The 15,085-nt window shown below is 36.2% G+C and overlaps 1 protein-coding gene across 4 annotated transcripts in view; it reads left to right on the forward strand.

Moving 5' to 3' along the window:
• Positions 1-15,085, forward strand: part of PIBF1 (progesterone immunomodulatory binding factor 1) — a 201,140-nt gene that overhangs the window by 160,549 nt on the left and 25,506 nt on the right. For 2 of the 4 annotated variants that reach the window (XM_024753941.1, XM_024753940.1), the window contains exons 15-16: positions 5,595-5,725; positions 11,891-11,975. In XM_024753941.1, the coding sequence (XP_024609709.1) occupies positions 5,595-5,725; positions 11,891-11,975 (216 nt within the window). Of the gene's footprint in view, positions 1-5,594; positions 5,726-7,932; positions 8,098-11,890; positions 11,977-15,085 lie in introns of those variants that run through there. The other 2 variants (XR_003004348.1, XR_003004349.1) reach the window with 2 other exon arrangements.

Genomic DNA, 15,085 nt, shown 5'->3' on the forward strand with positions numbered 1-15,085 from the left:
CCAAAGCAAGGAAAAAGGACACTAAAACCCAAACCATAGAAAATATTTATGGTATTTTTTTCTTTATGGCTCTCCTTTCACTGCAATGAATTGTGTCCAAAAAAAGTCTTCTTTCCTTTCACTATTCATTTCTTATTCTTTGAGGAATTTTTTTCCTGGGCTATACTTAATGCAGCCATAACAAAAATGTCTAGTATAATTTAGATGAATAGTTTACGTAGCTTTTATAAAGTGGTCCTCAAACTGTGTGCAGATATCCTCCAACAGTTGGTCAGCCACCTCTTGGCTTCACTTTCCTCCTCACCTACCTGGACCTCATGGTTGATCATTTTCACAATGAATGTTTCTGCCTTTGATTCTTTCTGCCTTCCTCTCTACCTTCCACTATACCCATCCTGCCCTTCTCTCCACCTTCAGCTTCGAGGCTGCTAGTAACTCGTTATTTTTTTTTCCTTGTGAGAGGGAGACCAAAAAACTTGCAGTGCTACGGACTTCCCTGGTGGTGCAGTGGTTAAGAATCCACCTGCCAATGCAGGGGACACAGGTTCAAGCCCTGGCCCGGGAAGATCTCACATGCTGCAGAGCAACTAAGCCCATGTGCCACGGCTACTGAGCCTGAGCTCTAGAGCCCATGAGCCACAACTGCTGAGCCCATGTGCCACAGCTCCTGAAGCCTGCACGCCTAGAGCCCGTGCTCTGCAACAAGAGAAGCCACGACAATGAGAAGCCCACACACCGCAACGAAGCGTAGTCCCCGCTGACTGCAACTAGAGAAAGCCTGCGCGCAGCAACAAGGAGCCAACACAGCCACAAATGAATTAATTAATTAATTAATTTGTAAAAAAAATTGCAGTGCTAAAATAAATATGTTTAGATCTTAATTTGAAGAAAAAAATGTATAGAACTTGTAAATGTAGTTTATTTGAGAAGGAAATAATAATCATTTCTTGTCCTAGAAAAACAGCAAATCTTTAGCCTCAAACTCATTAGGGGTTGTAAAGGAAAGAGGAAAAAAATTTTTTTCATATAAAAAGCTAGACATTTTTTGTCAAAAAACATTTAAGTTCATAAAGCAGGAATTTTATAATTTATTATTCTGCATAATAAAATACTCCCTTCCCCACCCCCTCATCCTTATAATAATAGATACCCACCCTTTTATTCTTATTGTTCAGTTTTTGCATATCCAACTTTAGAATACCTTTTTTGAGAACTTACTATATACCAAAGTAGGGGCCTCCTGATACTGACAGTGCTGTGTTTAGTCCTGTTCTAGCATACATTTCATATTTGCTTAGGAGAAAAAGAGTAAACACAAAGAAACAAAACTAAGGTTGGGACTTCCCTGGTGGCCCAAGGGTTGGGAGTCTGCCTGCCAACGCAGGGGACACGGGTTTGAGCCCTGGTCAGGAAAAATCCCACATGCCGCGGAGCAACGGAACCTGTGCACCACAACGAAGAGTAGCCCCTGCTCGCCACAACTAGAGAAAGCCCACATGCAGCAACGAAGACCCAAAGCAGCCAAAAATTAATTAATTAATTAAAAAAAAAAACAAACACTTAAGGTTGGTTGAGTATACAAAATGATAAAATCCTTTAGAAAGAACTTTGGTCTTATGTGTCAAGTGTATGACATAGTTATACCCCTTTAACCTTAGTGCATCTTCTGTTCTGAAAAAATTTAACAAACAAAATATTAAGAAAAAACGTCTAGGGACTTCCCTGGGGGCACAGTGGATAGAACTCTGAGCTCCCAATGCAGGGGGCCTGGGTTCAATACCTGGTCAGGGAACTAGATCCCTCATGCATGACGCAACTAAGAGTTCACATGCCACAGCTAAGGAGCCAGCAAGCCACAACTAAGGATCCCACGTGCTGCAACTAAGGAGCCCTTCTGCCGCAACTAAGGAGCCCGCCCAGCGCAACCAAATAAATAAATATGAGAAAAAGATAAAACATCTACAATACAAAACTAGTTTGTTTTAGCATTATTTATACTAGTCAAAAATTGATAGCATCCTAAATGTTTACTAGTATAAACAATGTAATTAAACTCTAGCACATTGGCTTACTAGACAGTTTTGTAACCATTAAAAATACAAAAATATAAATGAAGGTATTCTAACAGCCTGGAAGAATGATTATGATATAAGGTAAAGTAAAAAAGAATAATATAAAGTTGTACATAGTATACAACATAGTATATATACAACTATATACATAGTATACAACTGTACTAAGTTGTACATAGTATATTAACATTGAACAATCCAGAAAGGAACTAAAATAATTTCATTTATAAAATAAAATAGAAATAAATTTGATCAAAGGGGAGAAAGACTTGTACACTGAAAACTACAAAACATTCCTGAAAAAAATTAAAGAAGACCTAATAAATGGAAAGACATCCCAGGCTAATGGATTAGAAGACTTAAGATTGGGCTTCCCTGGTGGCGCAGTGGTTGAGAGTCCGCCTTCTGATACAGGCGACACGGGTTCGTGCCCCGGTCCGGGAAGATCCCACATGCCCGCGGAGTGGCTGGGCCCGTGAGCCATGGCTGCTGAGCCTGTGTGTCCAGAGCCTGTGCTCTACAACGGGAGAGGCCACAACAGTGAGAGGCCCGCGTACAGCAAAAAAAAAAAAAAAAAAGAAGACTTAAGATTGTTTTTTGGTTGGTTTGGGGGTTATTTTCTTGAATTTTTTAAGTTGAGGTATCATTGATTTACAACATTGTATAAGTTTGAGGTATACAACATAGTGATTCACAATTTTTAAAGATTATACTCCATTTATATTTATTATAAACTATTGGCTATATTTCTTGTGGTGTACATTATATTCTTGTAGCTTTTTTTCTTTTTTTTGGCCACTCAGCTTGTGAGATCTTAGTTCCCCAACCAGGGATTAAACCCGGACCCTCAGCAGTGAGAGCATGGACTCCTAACCACTGGATCGCCAGGGAGTTCCCACTTATTTATTTTATACCTACTAGTTTGTACTTCCCCTACCCCTCTCTTCCTCCTCCCTCTTTTCCCTCTTTCCACTGATAACCACTGGTTTCTTTTCTATATCTGAGAGTCCTTTTCTTTTTTGTTATATTCACTAGTTTGTTGTATTCTTTAGATTCCACAGATAAATAACATTACAGTATTTGTCTTTCTCTGTCTGACTTATTTCACTAAGCATAATACCCTCCAAGTCCATCCATGGTGTTGCCAGTGGCAAAATTTCATTCTTTTTTATGGCTGAGTAGTATTCCATTGTGTGTGTGTGTGTGTGTGTGTGTGTGTGTGTGTGTGTACCACATCTTCTTTATCCATTCATCTGTTGATGGACACTTAGGTTGCTTCCATGTCTTGCCTATTGTAAGTAATACTACTGTGAGTATTGGGGTGTGTGTATCTTTTCAAATTAGAGTTTTCATCTTTTCTGGATATATGCCCAGGAATAGGATTGCTGGATCATATTGTAGTTCTATTTTTAGTTTTTAAAGGAAACTCCAGACCGTTCTCCATAGTGGCTGTATCAATTTACATTCCCACCAACAGTGCACGAGGGTTCCCTTTTCTCCACATCCTCTCCAACATTTGTTATTTGTGGTCTTTTTGGTGATAGCTGTTCTGACAGGTGTGAGGTGGTATCTTACTGTGATTTTGATTTGCATTTCTCAGATGATTAGCAATGTTGAACATCTTTTCATGTGCCTGTTAGCCATCTGTATATAGAAGACTTAATATTGTTAAGATAGATAACAGTACCACCCAAAACAGCTTACAGATTCAGTGTAGTCTGTATCAGAATCCCAAAGGCATGTTTTTGCAGCAATAGAAAAACCCATTCTAAAATTCATGTGGAATTTCAGGTGACCCCAAATAGCCAGAACAATCTTAAAAAACAAAAGTTGAAAAACTCAGATTTTAAAATTTACTGTGAAGTTACAGTAATCACAACAGTGTTGTGCTGGCTTAAGGATAGACATATAAGACTGATGGAGTAGAATAGAGAGCCCAGAAGTAAATCTCACATATATGGTTAATGGTTTTTCCAGTAAGGTTGCCAAGACCACTCAATGGAGAAAAGACAGTCTTTTCAACAAATGGTGCTGGTAAAATTGGATATCTATGTGTAAAAGATTGAAATTAGACCCATGTCTTACACTATATACAAAAATTAACTCAAAATGGATCAAAGTCCTAAATTTCAAAAAGAAAGGTATAAAACTCATAGAAGAAAACATAGGAGAATATCTTTATGACCTTGGATTTGGCAGTGGTTTCTTTAAAATGACACCAAAAGTATGGACAACAAAAGAAAAGTAGGTAAGTTGGATTTCATCAAAATTAAAAACTTTTGTGATCCAGAGGGCAGTATCAAGATAGTGAAAAGACAACCCACATAATAGGAGACAATACTTGCAAATCATACAGCTAATAAGGGCTTAATATCCATAATATATAAAGACCTCCTACAATTCAACAGCAAAAAAAAGAAAAAAAAAAGACAGCCTAACTAAAATATGGGCAAAAGACCTGAATAGACATTTCTCCAAAGAGGATATACAAATGGCCAATAGGCACGTAAAATAACTTTGTTGGCGAGGATGTGGAGAAATTGGAACCAAGTGCATTTCTGGTAGGAATCTAAGATGATGCAGCCACTATGAAAAACAGCTGGCAGTTCCTCAAAAAGTTAAATATAGAATTATCATTGACCTAGCAATTCCACTCCACTCCTAGGTAGATACCCAAAGGAATTGAAAACAGGGACTCAAAACAGATATTTATACACCACAACATTGGTCACAATAGCCAAAAAGTGGAAACAACACAAGTATCCACCAACAGATGAATGAATAAACAAAATATACTATAAACATACATTGGAATATTATTTAGCCATAAAAAGGAATGGAGTTCTGATACATGGTACAACCTGGGTGAACCTTGAAAACATTACAATAAGTAAATTAAGCAGACAAAAAATGACAAATATCATATGATTCCACTTACATGAGGTATCTAGAATAGGCAAATACATACAGAGAATAGGGGTTTCCAGGAACTGGGGGATAAGAGGAGTGTTTTTGCTTAATGGGTATAGAGTTTCTGTTTGGGTTGATGAACATGTTCTGGAAATAGATACTAGTGATGGTTACACATCAAGAATGTACTTAATGCCCCTGAATTGTACACTGTAAATTGGATAAAATGGTAAATTTTATGTTGTTTATATTTTAAACATAATTGTTTAAAATTTGAATTATACATAGTGATTTACGTACATAAATTATATATAGTGGTTTAGGTACATAAGTAAAGATGGAAGGGAATATGAAGACATGAAAAATTACTAAATTATCATGTGATTATATTATTTTGAGTAGAAATAAAGTTCAAATAAAAGTTTCATTTTTAGCTAAAGAATAGTTATGTTGATTAATAATTTTTAAAACCTTCGAATTTATACAGGAAGAGCTTTTCAGAGTAATTCATATAAGGGAGAGTTGGTGTACTGTATCTGTGCTAGAACATTTTGAACAATTTTAGGTTCTTATAAAATTGTCTAGATTTTAATGAAATCTGTTTTTCTTTAGCTTGACAGGGCCAATTCTCTGTTAAACCAGACTCAACAACCTTACAGGTATCTCATTGAATCAGTGCGTCAGAGAGATTCTAAGATTGATTCACTGAAGGAGTGTATTACCCAACTTGAGAAAGATGTCAGGTAAACCATCTACAAATCTTTTATTTGAGTAATAAAGGCATTGTAAGCACAATACTGCTATAGACGAATTCAGGTTGGAAATTGTGAAGAAAATATTGAAATAACGAAGGGGGTCTTAAATGTAATGAGTTCAATTTCTCTTAGAAAAACTAAGTCACATCACATTTAAGGTGTTCAAAAACAGATAAAATGTACAAATTTACTTAGATTCATGTTGACTTTACCAAGGAATTTTTAGGCATTTCTTCCACTGACCCTTTACATGAAGTAAACCATGAATTACCTCGATGTAAATAAATTCCTTTCACTTCCTTAGATTGAAATTGTTTTCTTACATGACACCTTATCCAAAAGACTTGCTCCACTGAATAATCATTCAAATTCTTTACCTGTTCATCTATATGATCATTTTAGTCTTTTTAAATAACAGTAGAAGAATGATTCTATATAAAGAAAGAGGTTTTAATTCATGGATGCTTAGTTAGTTGGCTTGTTATTAGATTTTAAGATTATTTAGAATAAGTAATTAGATAAATTATCAACCAATTTATAAAGGTAGAAGCAAAGAATTAGATGGGAGAGAAAATTCTTAAATTAAGGAATTAGAAAAGGTAGTTTATTGAAAAATATAGTTATTGGAAAAGATAGCTATTAAATTCAGGTTTCCTAAGATATATAACCAAAAATATAAAACTGCTGGTAATTAACTCCAAACTGTGAGTGTTCTTTTTGATAAATCAGAGTAGTTATCTTTTCCTCTTGTTTCTACCCCACCAAAATAATTGGTCCAAAACTTTATTCCTGATCAGAATTTTTTGACAATATAATGAAGTAATTTAAAATCACATTTATGTTTTAAATGTCAACATGAGTAACAATTTATTTGTAGATTAATTTTAAAGTTAAAATTAATATTTAGAATATTCATAACCAGCATTAATAAATCAATTCAGTGAATTAATTAAATAGTTCTATAAATAGCTGTTGGGAGCAATAGAAATTATGTCTCATCATTCACTGGAGACTTGCTTATCTTAAGGAAATTGAGGAAAGAACCCCAAAGAGAACCTTTTCTTTCCATATTATATATTTGATATATTTGAAATTTTGTATAGTGTTTTGTCTTACCTTTGTAATCTTGGAGCAGGGATATATAAAAGGCCTGTGGAAAAAATTACCTCTTTCACAGTTACCTTCAAGTAGGTTTATTTGAATAGTTATTTTACCAAGAACTAGGAAAGCTGAAAATGTTTAATATAAAGAAAAATAATAGCCAGCTACAGGAGAAAATTGTAATGATGAACAAATTCAGCCCTAGAGAAATTTAGCACCTTGTCATCTAAAAACATATTAGTTTTGTGATAGGGCCAAAATTTGAATCCAGATCTGTCTGCTTTCTAATTCCATACTCTTAACCATTATGTTATACTGCCTCCCTATGTTCTAATCTGAATAAGGGATAATTTTTCTTTAACTAATGTAATTAACGAAAAGAAGCAAAAAAAAAAAGTGTAGAATAGTGGTTAAAAGGAAGGCTTTTAATGAGTTGATAATTGTTGAGGCTGGGTGACAGATACATTGTTATAGTTTCTCTCTTGAAATATTTCATAATAAAAAAAAAAATTCCCTATCTGCATTGTCCAATATGGTAGCTGCTAGCTACATGTGGCTATTGGGCATCTGAAATATGGTTAGTGTTTCTGAGGAACTAAAATTTTAATTTTATTTGAATTAAATTAATACTAATTTTCATTGCCACTTGTGGCTAGCTAATAGCTATGGTATTGGACCCTATAGCCAATTTTCTCATCTGTGAAATGAGAGTGGCACCAACAGCACCTAATTCACATGGTTATTCAGAGGATTAAATGATATAACCTTTGTAATATATATAGCACTATTCCTATACATTGTTAAAAATGCTTTTTAAATGTTTGCTATTACTAGTATTGTCTTATATTTAACATATTTTTATGTTGAAAATTATCTTTGAAGTGAGAAATAACATTTCTCAAAATATGCTGAATTTTGACAAAAATTAGGACTCCCTTAATTACAGCAACAGTAATCACAAGAACTATGCCAATTATGGAATTAAACAAAAACAAAATATTTTGTGTGCTAAACATCTGAAGGCTTTAAAGCTGTCTGTGTCTCATATATTTATTGTGTACTATTTTAGTAGATTCTGAACTAATATTTCACAGGATATGAAGTCTTGCTCTTCATTGAAGCAACTATCTTCTAATGTGAAAAGTTAAGGTGCTTTCAGAATTTTAATTATGGCTTGTGAGATGCTGTAGCTGTACCCTGATGACGTGAATGAAAGGATGTGATGCCATACAATACAATCAACAAGTCAGATACAACAGGTTAGATCACATTTCTATCTACCATCACCCTGACTCTGAGCCAACGGCATTTCAAATAGAGTAGAATTATCCTGGGCTTTGACTACACGTCAGCCTGATTTCTCTTCTCATGGTAAATGTGTCTGTAAAATGTAGATATTAATGTGAACATCAAGGGGTAGTTGTGAAAATTAAATGAAGTAACATATATAAAAAGCTTCCGGCACACAGGAGGAGCTCAGTAAATGTTACCTCCCTTCCTTTTGTCCTTCATTAATTCGAAATTTAAACATTCGATGATCCATCCAGAAAGATGACTAAGTGATTATGTTCCTTGATCATTCCTGTTACTTTTTGCTGGGTGTGGATTTTAATTGTAAAGAATACTTACATTAACTGGTTAATTTGTAAATGTTTCTCTAGCTTATACAATAAAAGCTCTTTAAAGAACTGAATATAAATTTTATCATTTTCTTACAAAATAAAACAATATCACATCCACAACTTGCCAATTTAGCCATCGATACAATTTATTCAATGCCTAGAAAGATTAGCGCAAACATGCACTAAAATGAAATTGTGATAAACATGTTAAAAGCTAACATTTGAGATATCACTACTAACTGTCATTAAAGTAATACTCTGTTCTAAAAGTAGTACTTTTAACTCTCCTCCACCAATCCATAAGAGACAATCTGGGTTATAGTGTTTGGTCTATAGTTCAGGACCAAAGGAAGCATAGAAAGAGAATAATTAGCATAAGTTTTCTTTCTCTGTTTTCAATTCTCCATTTATCGTTAACTAGTCATTTAGGAAGAAAAGACTACTTAGGCACTTATAAGGCTAGGCCAGAGTATATTGATCCAGGAAGTTAAAGAACAATATATCAGGAATATGTTTTCATATAGCAGGTGAAACAGAGCCATAAACATGAATTTCTGAGTAATAATTAACAGTGAATTGAACAATTATGGGTGTAATATACCATTCACGGTAGACGTGCTCATAAGGAGATTTGTTTTGTAGTTGCTTTATGAGTCACGCATAGAAGCTTTGTATTTTTAAAGGTAAGTTTCCACTGTTATGAAATGTCTTATGGAGACTAAACTTCTATTGAGTAATTACTGTGTGTGGAAGAACACAGTATAATCATCATCGTATTCAGTTTTAGAGACCCACGTGTTGAAGGTAGTCTCCCTTGTAATTTAAGAAAGAGAAGGCTAAGACTTTGAAAATATATATCCAAGTATTGTCTGTGGAGGCAACGTCTTGCAAATAGAACTGAGTTGCTTTGTCAACCAGTTTATCCACTTACCTTTTATTCCATGTTATATGTTTAGTTTTGTTATTTAAATATGGAATACTTACTTTATTCTGAAAAAATTAAACACTACATATAAAGCATTTGTAATGAATTATTCAGTCAAAATTCTTTAATTACATCAACATTCCGTTCCTATTACACTACACTTTATTTAATGGGTCTGTTGGTATTTGAGAGCCTACGTGTGTGTGTCGTGTGTCTGTGTATGTGTTTGTGCAAGCGCACCCATGTATGTACTGCATGTAAGCGCATGTTTACATTCTGTGTGTATGTGAGTACATGTATACGAACATGTATATGTGCATGTATATGAACACATCTGTTCCTTGAATATTCCTATTCGTATTTACTGAACATTTATTTTCACTTTGAAAAATATTTTGGGGACTTCCCTGGTGGCTCAGTGGTTAAGAATCCACCCACCAGTGCAGGGGACACAGGTTCGAGCCCTGGTCCGGGAAGATCCCAGGTGGCACAGAGCAGCTAAGCCCGCACACCGCAACTACTGAGCCCACGCGCTGCAACTACTGAGCCCACACGCCGCAACTACTGAAGCCTGCACATTCTAGAGCCTGTGCTTTGCAACAAGAGAAGCCACTGCAGTGAGAAGCCCGTGCACCGCAATGAAGAGTAGCCCCTGCCCACTGCAACTAGAGAAAGCCTACATACAGCAACGAAGACCAAACACAGCCAAAAAATAATAGAAAAATAAAAGAAAGAAAAATATTTTGTCTTCAGTGTGACCCTAGCTAAAGAGAGAATTTTAAAGTTACAGAAACACCTGATCTTTACCGTGCTTTGGGGGACTCAAGCAGAACACAGCGCTCAGTTTCCTTTTTATCTAGTTCTTTTCAACTCCTCGGCTCAGTAGGATCTCTGACGCCTAACTCCAAAAGTCAGTTTGTTTTTATGCTGAGCTGCTTACCTTTATTGACATTTAATTACTGTTTTCCTCTGATGACTGTTTCTCATCTAAATTAGTAAAACGATATAGCATTTTGTAGAGTTTTATGTGCTCAGTGTTTTATGTAATCATTCATTAGATAATTCACATGTCCCTTTGACATACATGAGTATTATTTTCCACTTTTACGGATGTGAAAACAGGTTCAGTGGGGTGGTATGTGTCGTGCTTTACACCACACAGTTGAGTCAGTGGCACAGTTGGAAACAGAAGTCAGAGTTGCATCTAGTCTTTCTTCTCAGAGGACAAACTCTGATGCTTCCTTGGGGAAGTTCTCAATTAGTAGGAAGGAGGAAAATGTATGTTTTTTTTTACTCTTAAGTCCTTGGAATTACCAGTGCTTTCAGAATACTACTACTATTCACTGAGTTTAAAAAAACTTCTCCGTAATATTTTGAAAATTGGTGGCATTCTATTTTCTTAAAGTATAACTTAAAACATCTTACCTGTTCAGCAAAACAATTCTCATTAATTTTACCGTTACAGATTTTGTTTTGACATTCAAGGAATTATGTTGCTTCAATTCAGTGTTGCTTTTCTTAATCCTTGTAGTGCTTTCTGGGTAGACTCATCCCAGTGGCATTCAAAGAATATTTTATTTAATGGTTCTAAATATTTTTATATGTTGAATAATCAAACTCCTGACAGTATAAGACAGGCCTCAAATATTTATGTTTTAAAACATTAACATGTCCTTACAATTAGGCTTCTCATCCTTTCCTATCAGAAGATAGGTCATTTCAAAAAGAAATTCACAATGCGGACTTAGAAGTTGAAGATTGAACTAAGAATTTGGAGACAAAAATTGTTTCCCCGAGGGCTTCCCTGGTGGCGCAGTGGTTGAGAGTCCTCCTGCCGATGCAGGGGACACGGGTTTATGCCCCGGTCCGGGAAGATCCCACATGCCATGGAGCAGCTGGGCCCGTGAGCCATGGCCACTGAGCCTGTGCTCCGCAACGGGAGAGGCCACAGCAGTGAGAGGCCCGTGTACCGCAAAAAAAAAAAATTGTTTCCCCGAATTTACTGTAGATCAAATATCTGATTCATTTATCTCACTCAGTTATATACCTGGTAATTTAGTATGTGATAAATTATAAGATACTACTTTCAGTTTTAAGGATAAATGTTGTACTTTGACTTTCAGTGTCTCAAATTTTAATATGGTGCCCATACGTACTTTCTTTTTACCTTTTATATAAGTCCCACTTCATCTTTTTACATTTCAGGAGTAACCAGTCATCTTTAAAACACCAATTTTATGCCCCTACTAGGCAGGAAAGTATTCTCAGAAAGCATCTCAGTTGCATTGTCAAATAGTTGTGAAAAGAAAAAGTATTCTTATAAAATAGCCAGGCCAATGATTGAATCAAACATTGTAGTCACTGATCTGATATCTTTATGAACTATAAATTTAATTTTTCTTTAATTCAAACCATCAGATTTAGTCTTTTGCTATTTATTATTTGTTAATTAAATTTATATTAGTATGACAACTTTTAAAAACTTGGTGGGTTTTTTTTTTCCAGCAATTTAAATAAAGAAAAGTCAGCTTTACAGCACATGAAGAATCAAATGGCATTAGATTTGGAACAACTTCTGAATCATCGTGAGGTACTTTTTCCATTTTGTCATAATTTTTACCACCTTAGGCTTTTTCAAAATCATATTGGGTTAAGATTATTGGATCCCAGTAGTCTGTGTTAATTATGAGTTAATTCTTATTTCTGGAATGCTCTTTCTTGATGGCCCCTATTGCCTTGTTCATATCTCTGTCATTGAATTTCCATGTTATTTAATAATTATCTGTCTTATCCCTTTCTCCCTCTAGACAGTAAATTTCTTTTTTTTTTTTTTTTAATATTTATTTGGCTGCGTCGGGTCTTAGTTGTGGCATGCAGTATCTTTAGTTGTGGTATGCGGGATATTTTAGTTGTGGCATGTGGACTCTTAGTTGCAGCATGTGGGATCTAGTTCCGTGACCAGGGGTCAGACCCAGGCTCCTTGCGTTGGGAGTGCTGAGTCTTTCCCCCTGGACCACCAGGGAAGTCCCTAGACAGTACATTTCTTTAGTGTACCTCTGTCTTATTCATCATTGTATGGCCAGTGCCTGGTGTACAATATTTGCATTGAACTTTAAAATTCATAAGTTTTCTTTTAATTTGTTCCTCACAAAAAATATTTTAAAGGTAACAGAATCCCTATTTTATAAAAGAAGAAAATCAGGTTTTTGTGGCTTCCCCAGAGCCAGGTGGTAACTAAGAGATAACCCCAGTTTTTTTTCCTCATTTTTTTAAGTCAGATTTATTGAGATATGATATACAATAAAATTTACCCTTTCCAGCATACGTTTCTATGATTTTTGACTAATGCGTACAGTTGTGTAACCATCACCATAATCAATATATAAAATCGTTCCATCACCCCAGAAAATTCCCTCTTGACCCCTTTGTAGTGACCCTTTTCCCTAACTCCGGTTGATCTGTTTTCTATCCCTATAGTTTTGCCTTTTTTTTTTTTTTTTTTTTTTTTTTTTGGTGGAATTTTTTGCGGTGTGCAGGCCTCTCACTGTTGTGGCCTCTCCCATTGCGGAGCACAGGCTCCAGATGCTCAGGCCCAGCGGCCATGGCCCACGGGCCCAGCTGCTCCACGGCATGTGGGATCTTCCCAGACCGGAGCACGAACCCGTGTCCCCTGCATCGGCAGGTGGACTCTCAACCACTGCGCCACCAGGGAAGCCCTATTAGTCTTTTTAGTCTCGGTTTTTTCACTTACCATGAAACAGATCAATCTATATTGTTGTAAATATTAGTAATTTGTCCTAATTTTTATTGCTGAGTAGTATTCCATTGTATGGATATACCACAGTTTGTTAATCCATTCACCAGCTGATGGACATTTGAACTGTTTTCATTTGGGAGTGCCTATAAATAAAGCTGCTGTACACAATTGTGTACGTATTTTTGTGTAAATATAAGTTTCCATTTCTCTTGGTAAATATGAGGAACAGGACTGCTGGGTCATATGGAAAGTGTTTCATGTTGTAAGAAACCGCCAGACTATTTTCCAAAGTGACTGTATCTTTTGCATTCCCACCAGCAGTGAATGAGAGTTCCAGTTGCTCTGCATCCTTGCCAGCAGTTGGTACCATTAAGCCTAGTTTTTTAATCCATGAATTTTTTCCACTGTACTATCACTGCCTTGTCTTAGCCATGTTTTTACCGTTTTGCTGTCCTAACAGAGAAAAAATGCTCAAAACAGATCATTGGTTTATGAGTATCCTGAAGACATTGTTTCCTAGTCTGGGAAAGATATATCAGGTATTTGGGAAGAAATTATTGGAAGGAAATTATTGAGAGAGATGAACTAGGGAATATTCCTGGAAGCAGCTCAAAGATGCATATCATCTAGAAATGGTGTCAGGGGAATTGGGGGAAGTGCCCAGAACAGCCAGTAGATAACAGTTGAATAAGAATAACTTGGATAAATAAAATTTTTTGCAAGTTAAAATCAGGGCTGAGACTAAGGTGAGGGCAGCCAGGCACTGAAGGCACAGAATAGAGGAGGTGCCCCCTCTCAGAGGCATGCACAGTGCAGCGCTGGCACCTGAGACCTTGCCTTACCCTAGTCAGGACCCTGTGAAAATGATCTAGTATGAATCATTGCTTCAATCAGCTAAATTTTCTCAGTTTAAATTAGTGACTTATAAAGAGACCAAATGAACATTTAAAGTGTTTCATTTTCTTTTTGCACTGGGCAACTCTTGCTCTAACTTTTTAAGTGGTGTCACTTAGTTCTGGTAAGACTGTTTATGGTAATATGAAATGAGATCCCCACCTCATTTACATAGTTGTCCAATATGTGTTACATGAAAAAAGAAAATGAGTGGGATAGTTCTAGGTTGACAATGCTAGGATAGTTGAGGCATGGCCACAGAAGATTTATTTTCTATTCGTGTTAGCTCAAAACTGTTAGCTTAAAACTTCTCTCACGTTGGGAGTTCAATTGTGGTCTTAAGGGTTTCCAGGAATGATAAAATCCATAGTGGCCTCTTATTCTATAAAATTCTAGCATTTATACATTCAAAAATGGTTGTGTGGGGCTTCCCTGGTGGCGCAGTGGTTGAGAGTCTGCCTGCCGATGCAGGGGACACATGTTCGTGCCCCCGTCTGGGAGGATCCCGCATGCCGCGGGGCAGCTGGGCCCGTGAGCCATGGCCGCTGAGCCTGTGCGTCCAGAGCCTGTGCTCTGCAACGGGAGAGGCCACGACGGTGAGAGGCCCGCTTACCGCAAAAAAAAAAAAAATGGTTGTGTGTGTTTGGAAAGTGTATTAGGTGATTTTTATTCTCATCTTTAGAGAAAATGTATTAACCTAATAATAAAAAAAAAGTGAAGAGAGGGTGAGTATGGAGAAAATTAGCCTTTTTTATTTTGCCTTTTCAGACTACAAAGCTCAGCTGAGATGAGTAAATATATTAGGTTAAAGGATCTGCCCAAAAAATACTAACTGAAAGATGTGATCATAAATTGAATTGAGATCTCATATCTGTCCACGTCCGTCTATTCTGAATTCTCCAGGTTCTGTCCCTGTATTCAGTGAAACCTTCGGAAAGCAGAGAGAAGGGGAAAGGGGCAAAATATCTCTCCCAACAAAATTCCTTCCATTAAGGCACAATTGAATGTCATGACCTCTGCCTTTATAGAAGATCGGAATAAAATCTGGT

This window comes from Neophocaena asiaeorientalis, unplaced genomic scaffold (assembly GCF_003031525.2).
Source record: "Neophocaena asiaeorientalis asiaeorientalis breed wild unplaced genomic scaffold, Neophocaena_asiaeorientalis_V1.1 scaffold212, whole genome shotgun sequence".
In the NCBI taxonomy this organism is placed as follows: Eukaryota; Metazoa; Chordata; class Mammalia; order Artiodactyla; family Phocoenidae; genus Neophocaena; species Neophocaena asiaeorientalis.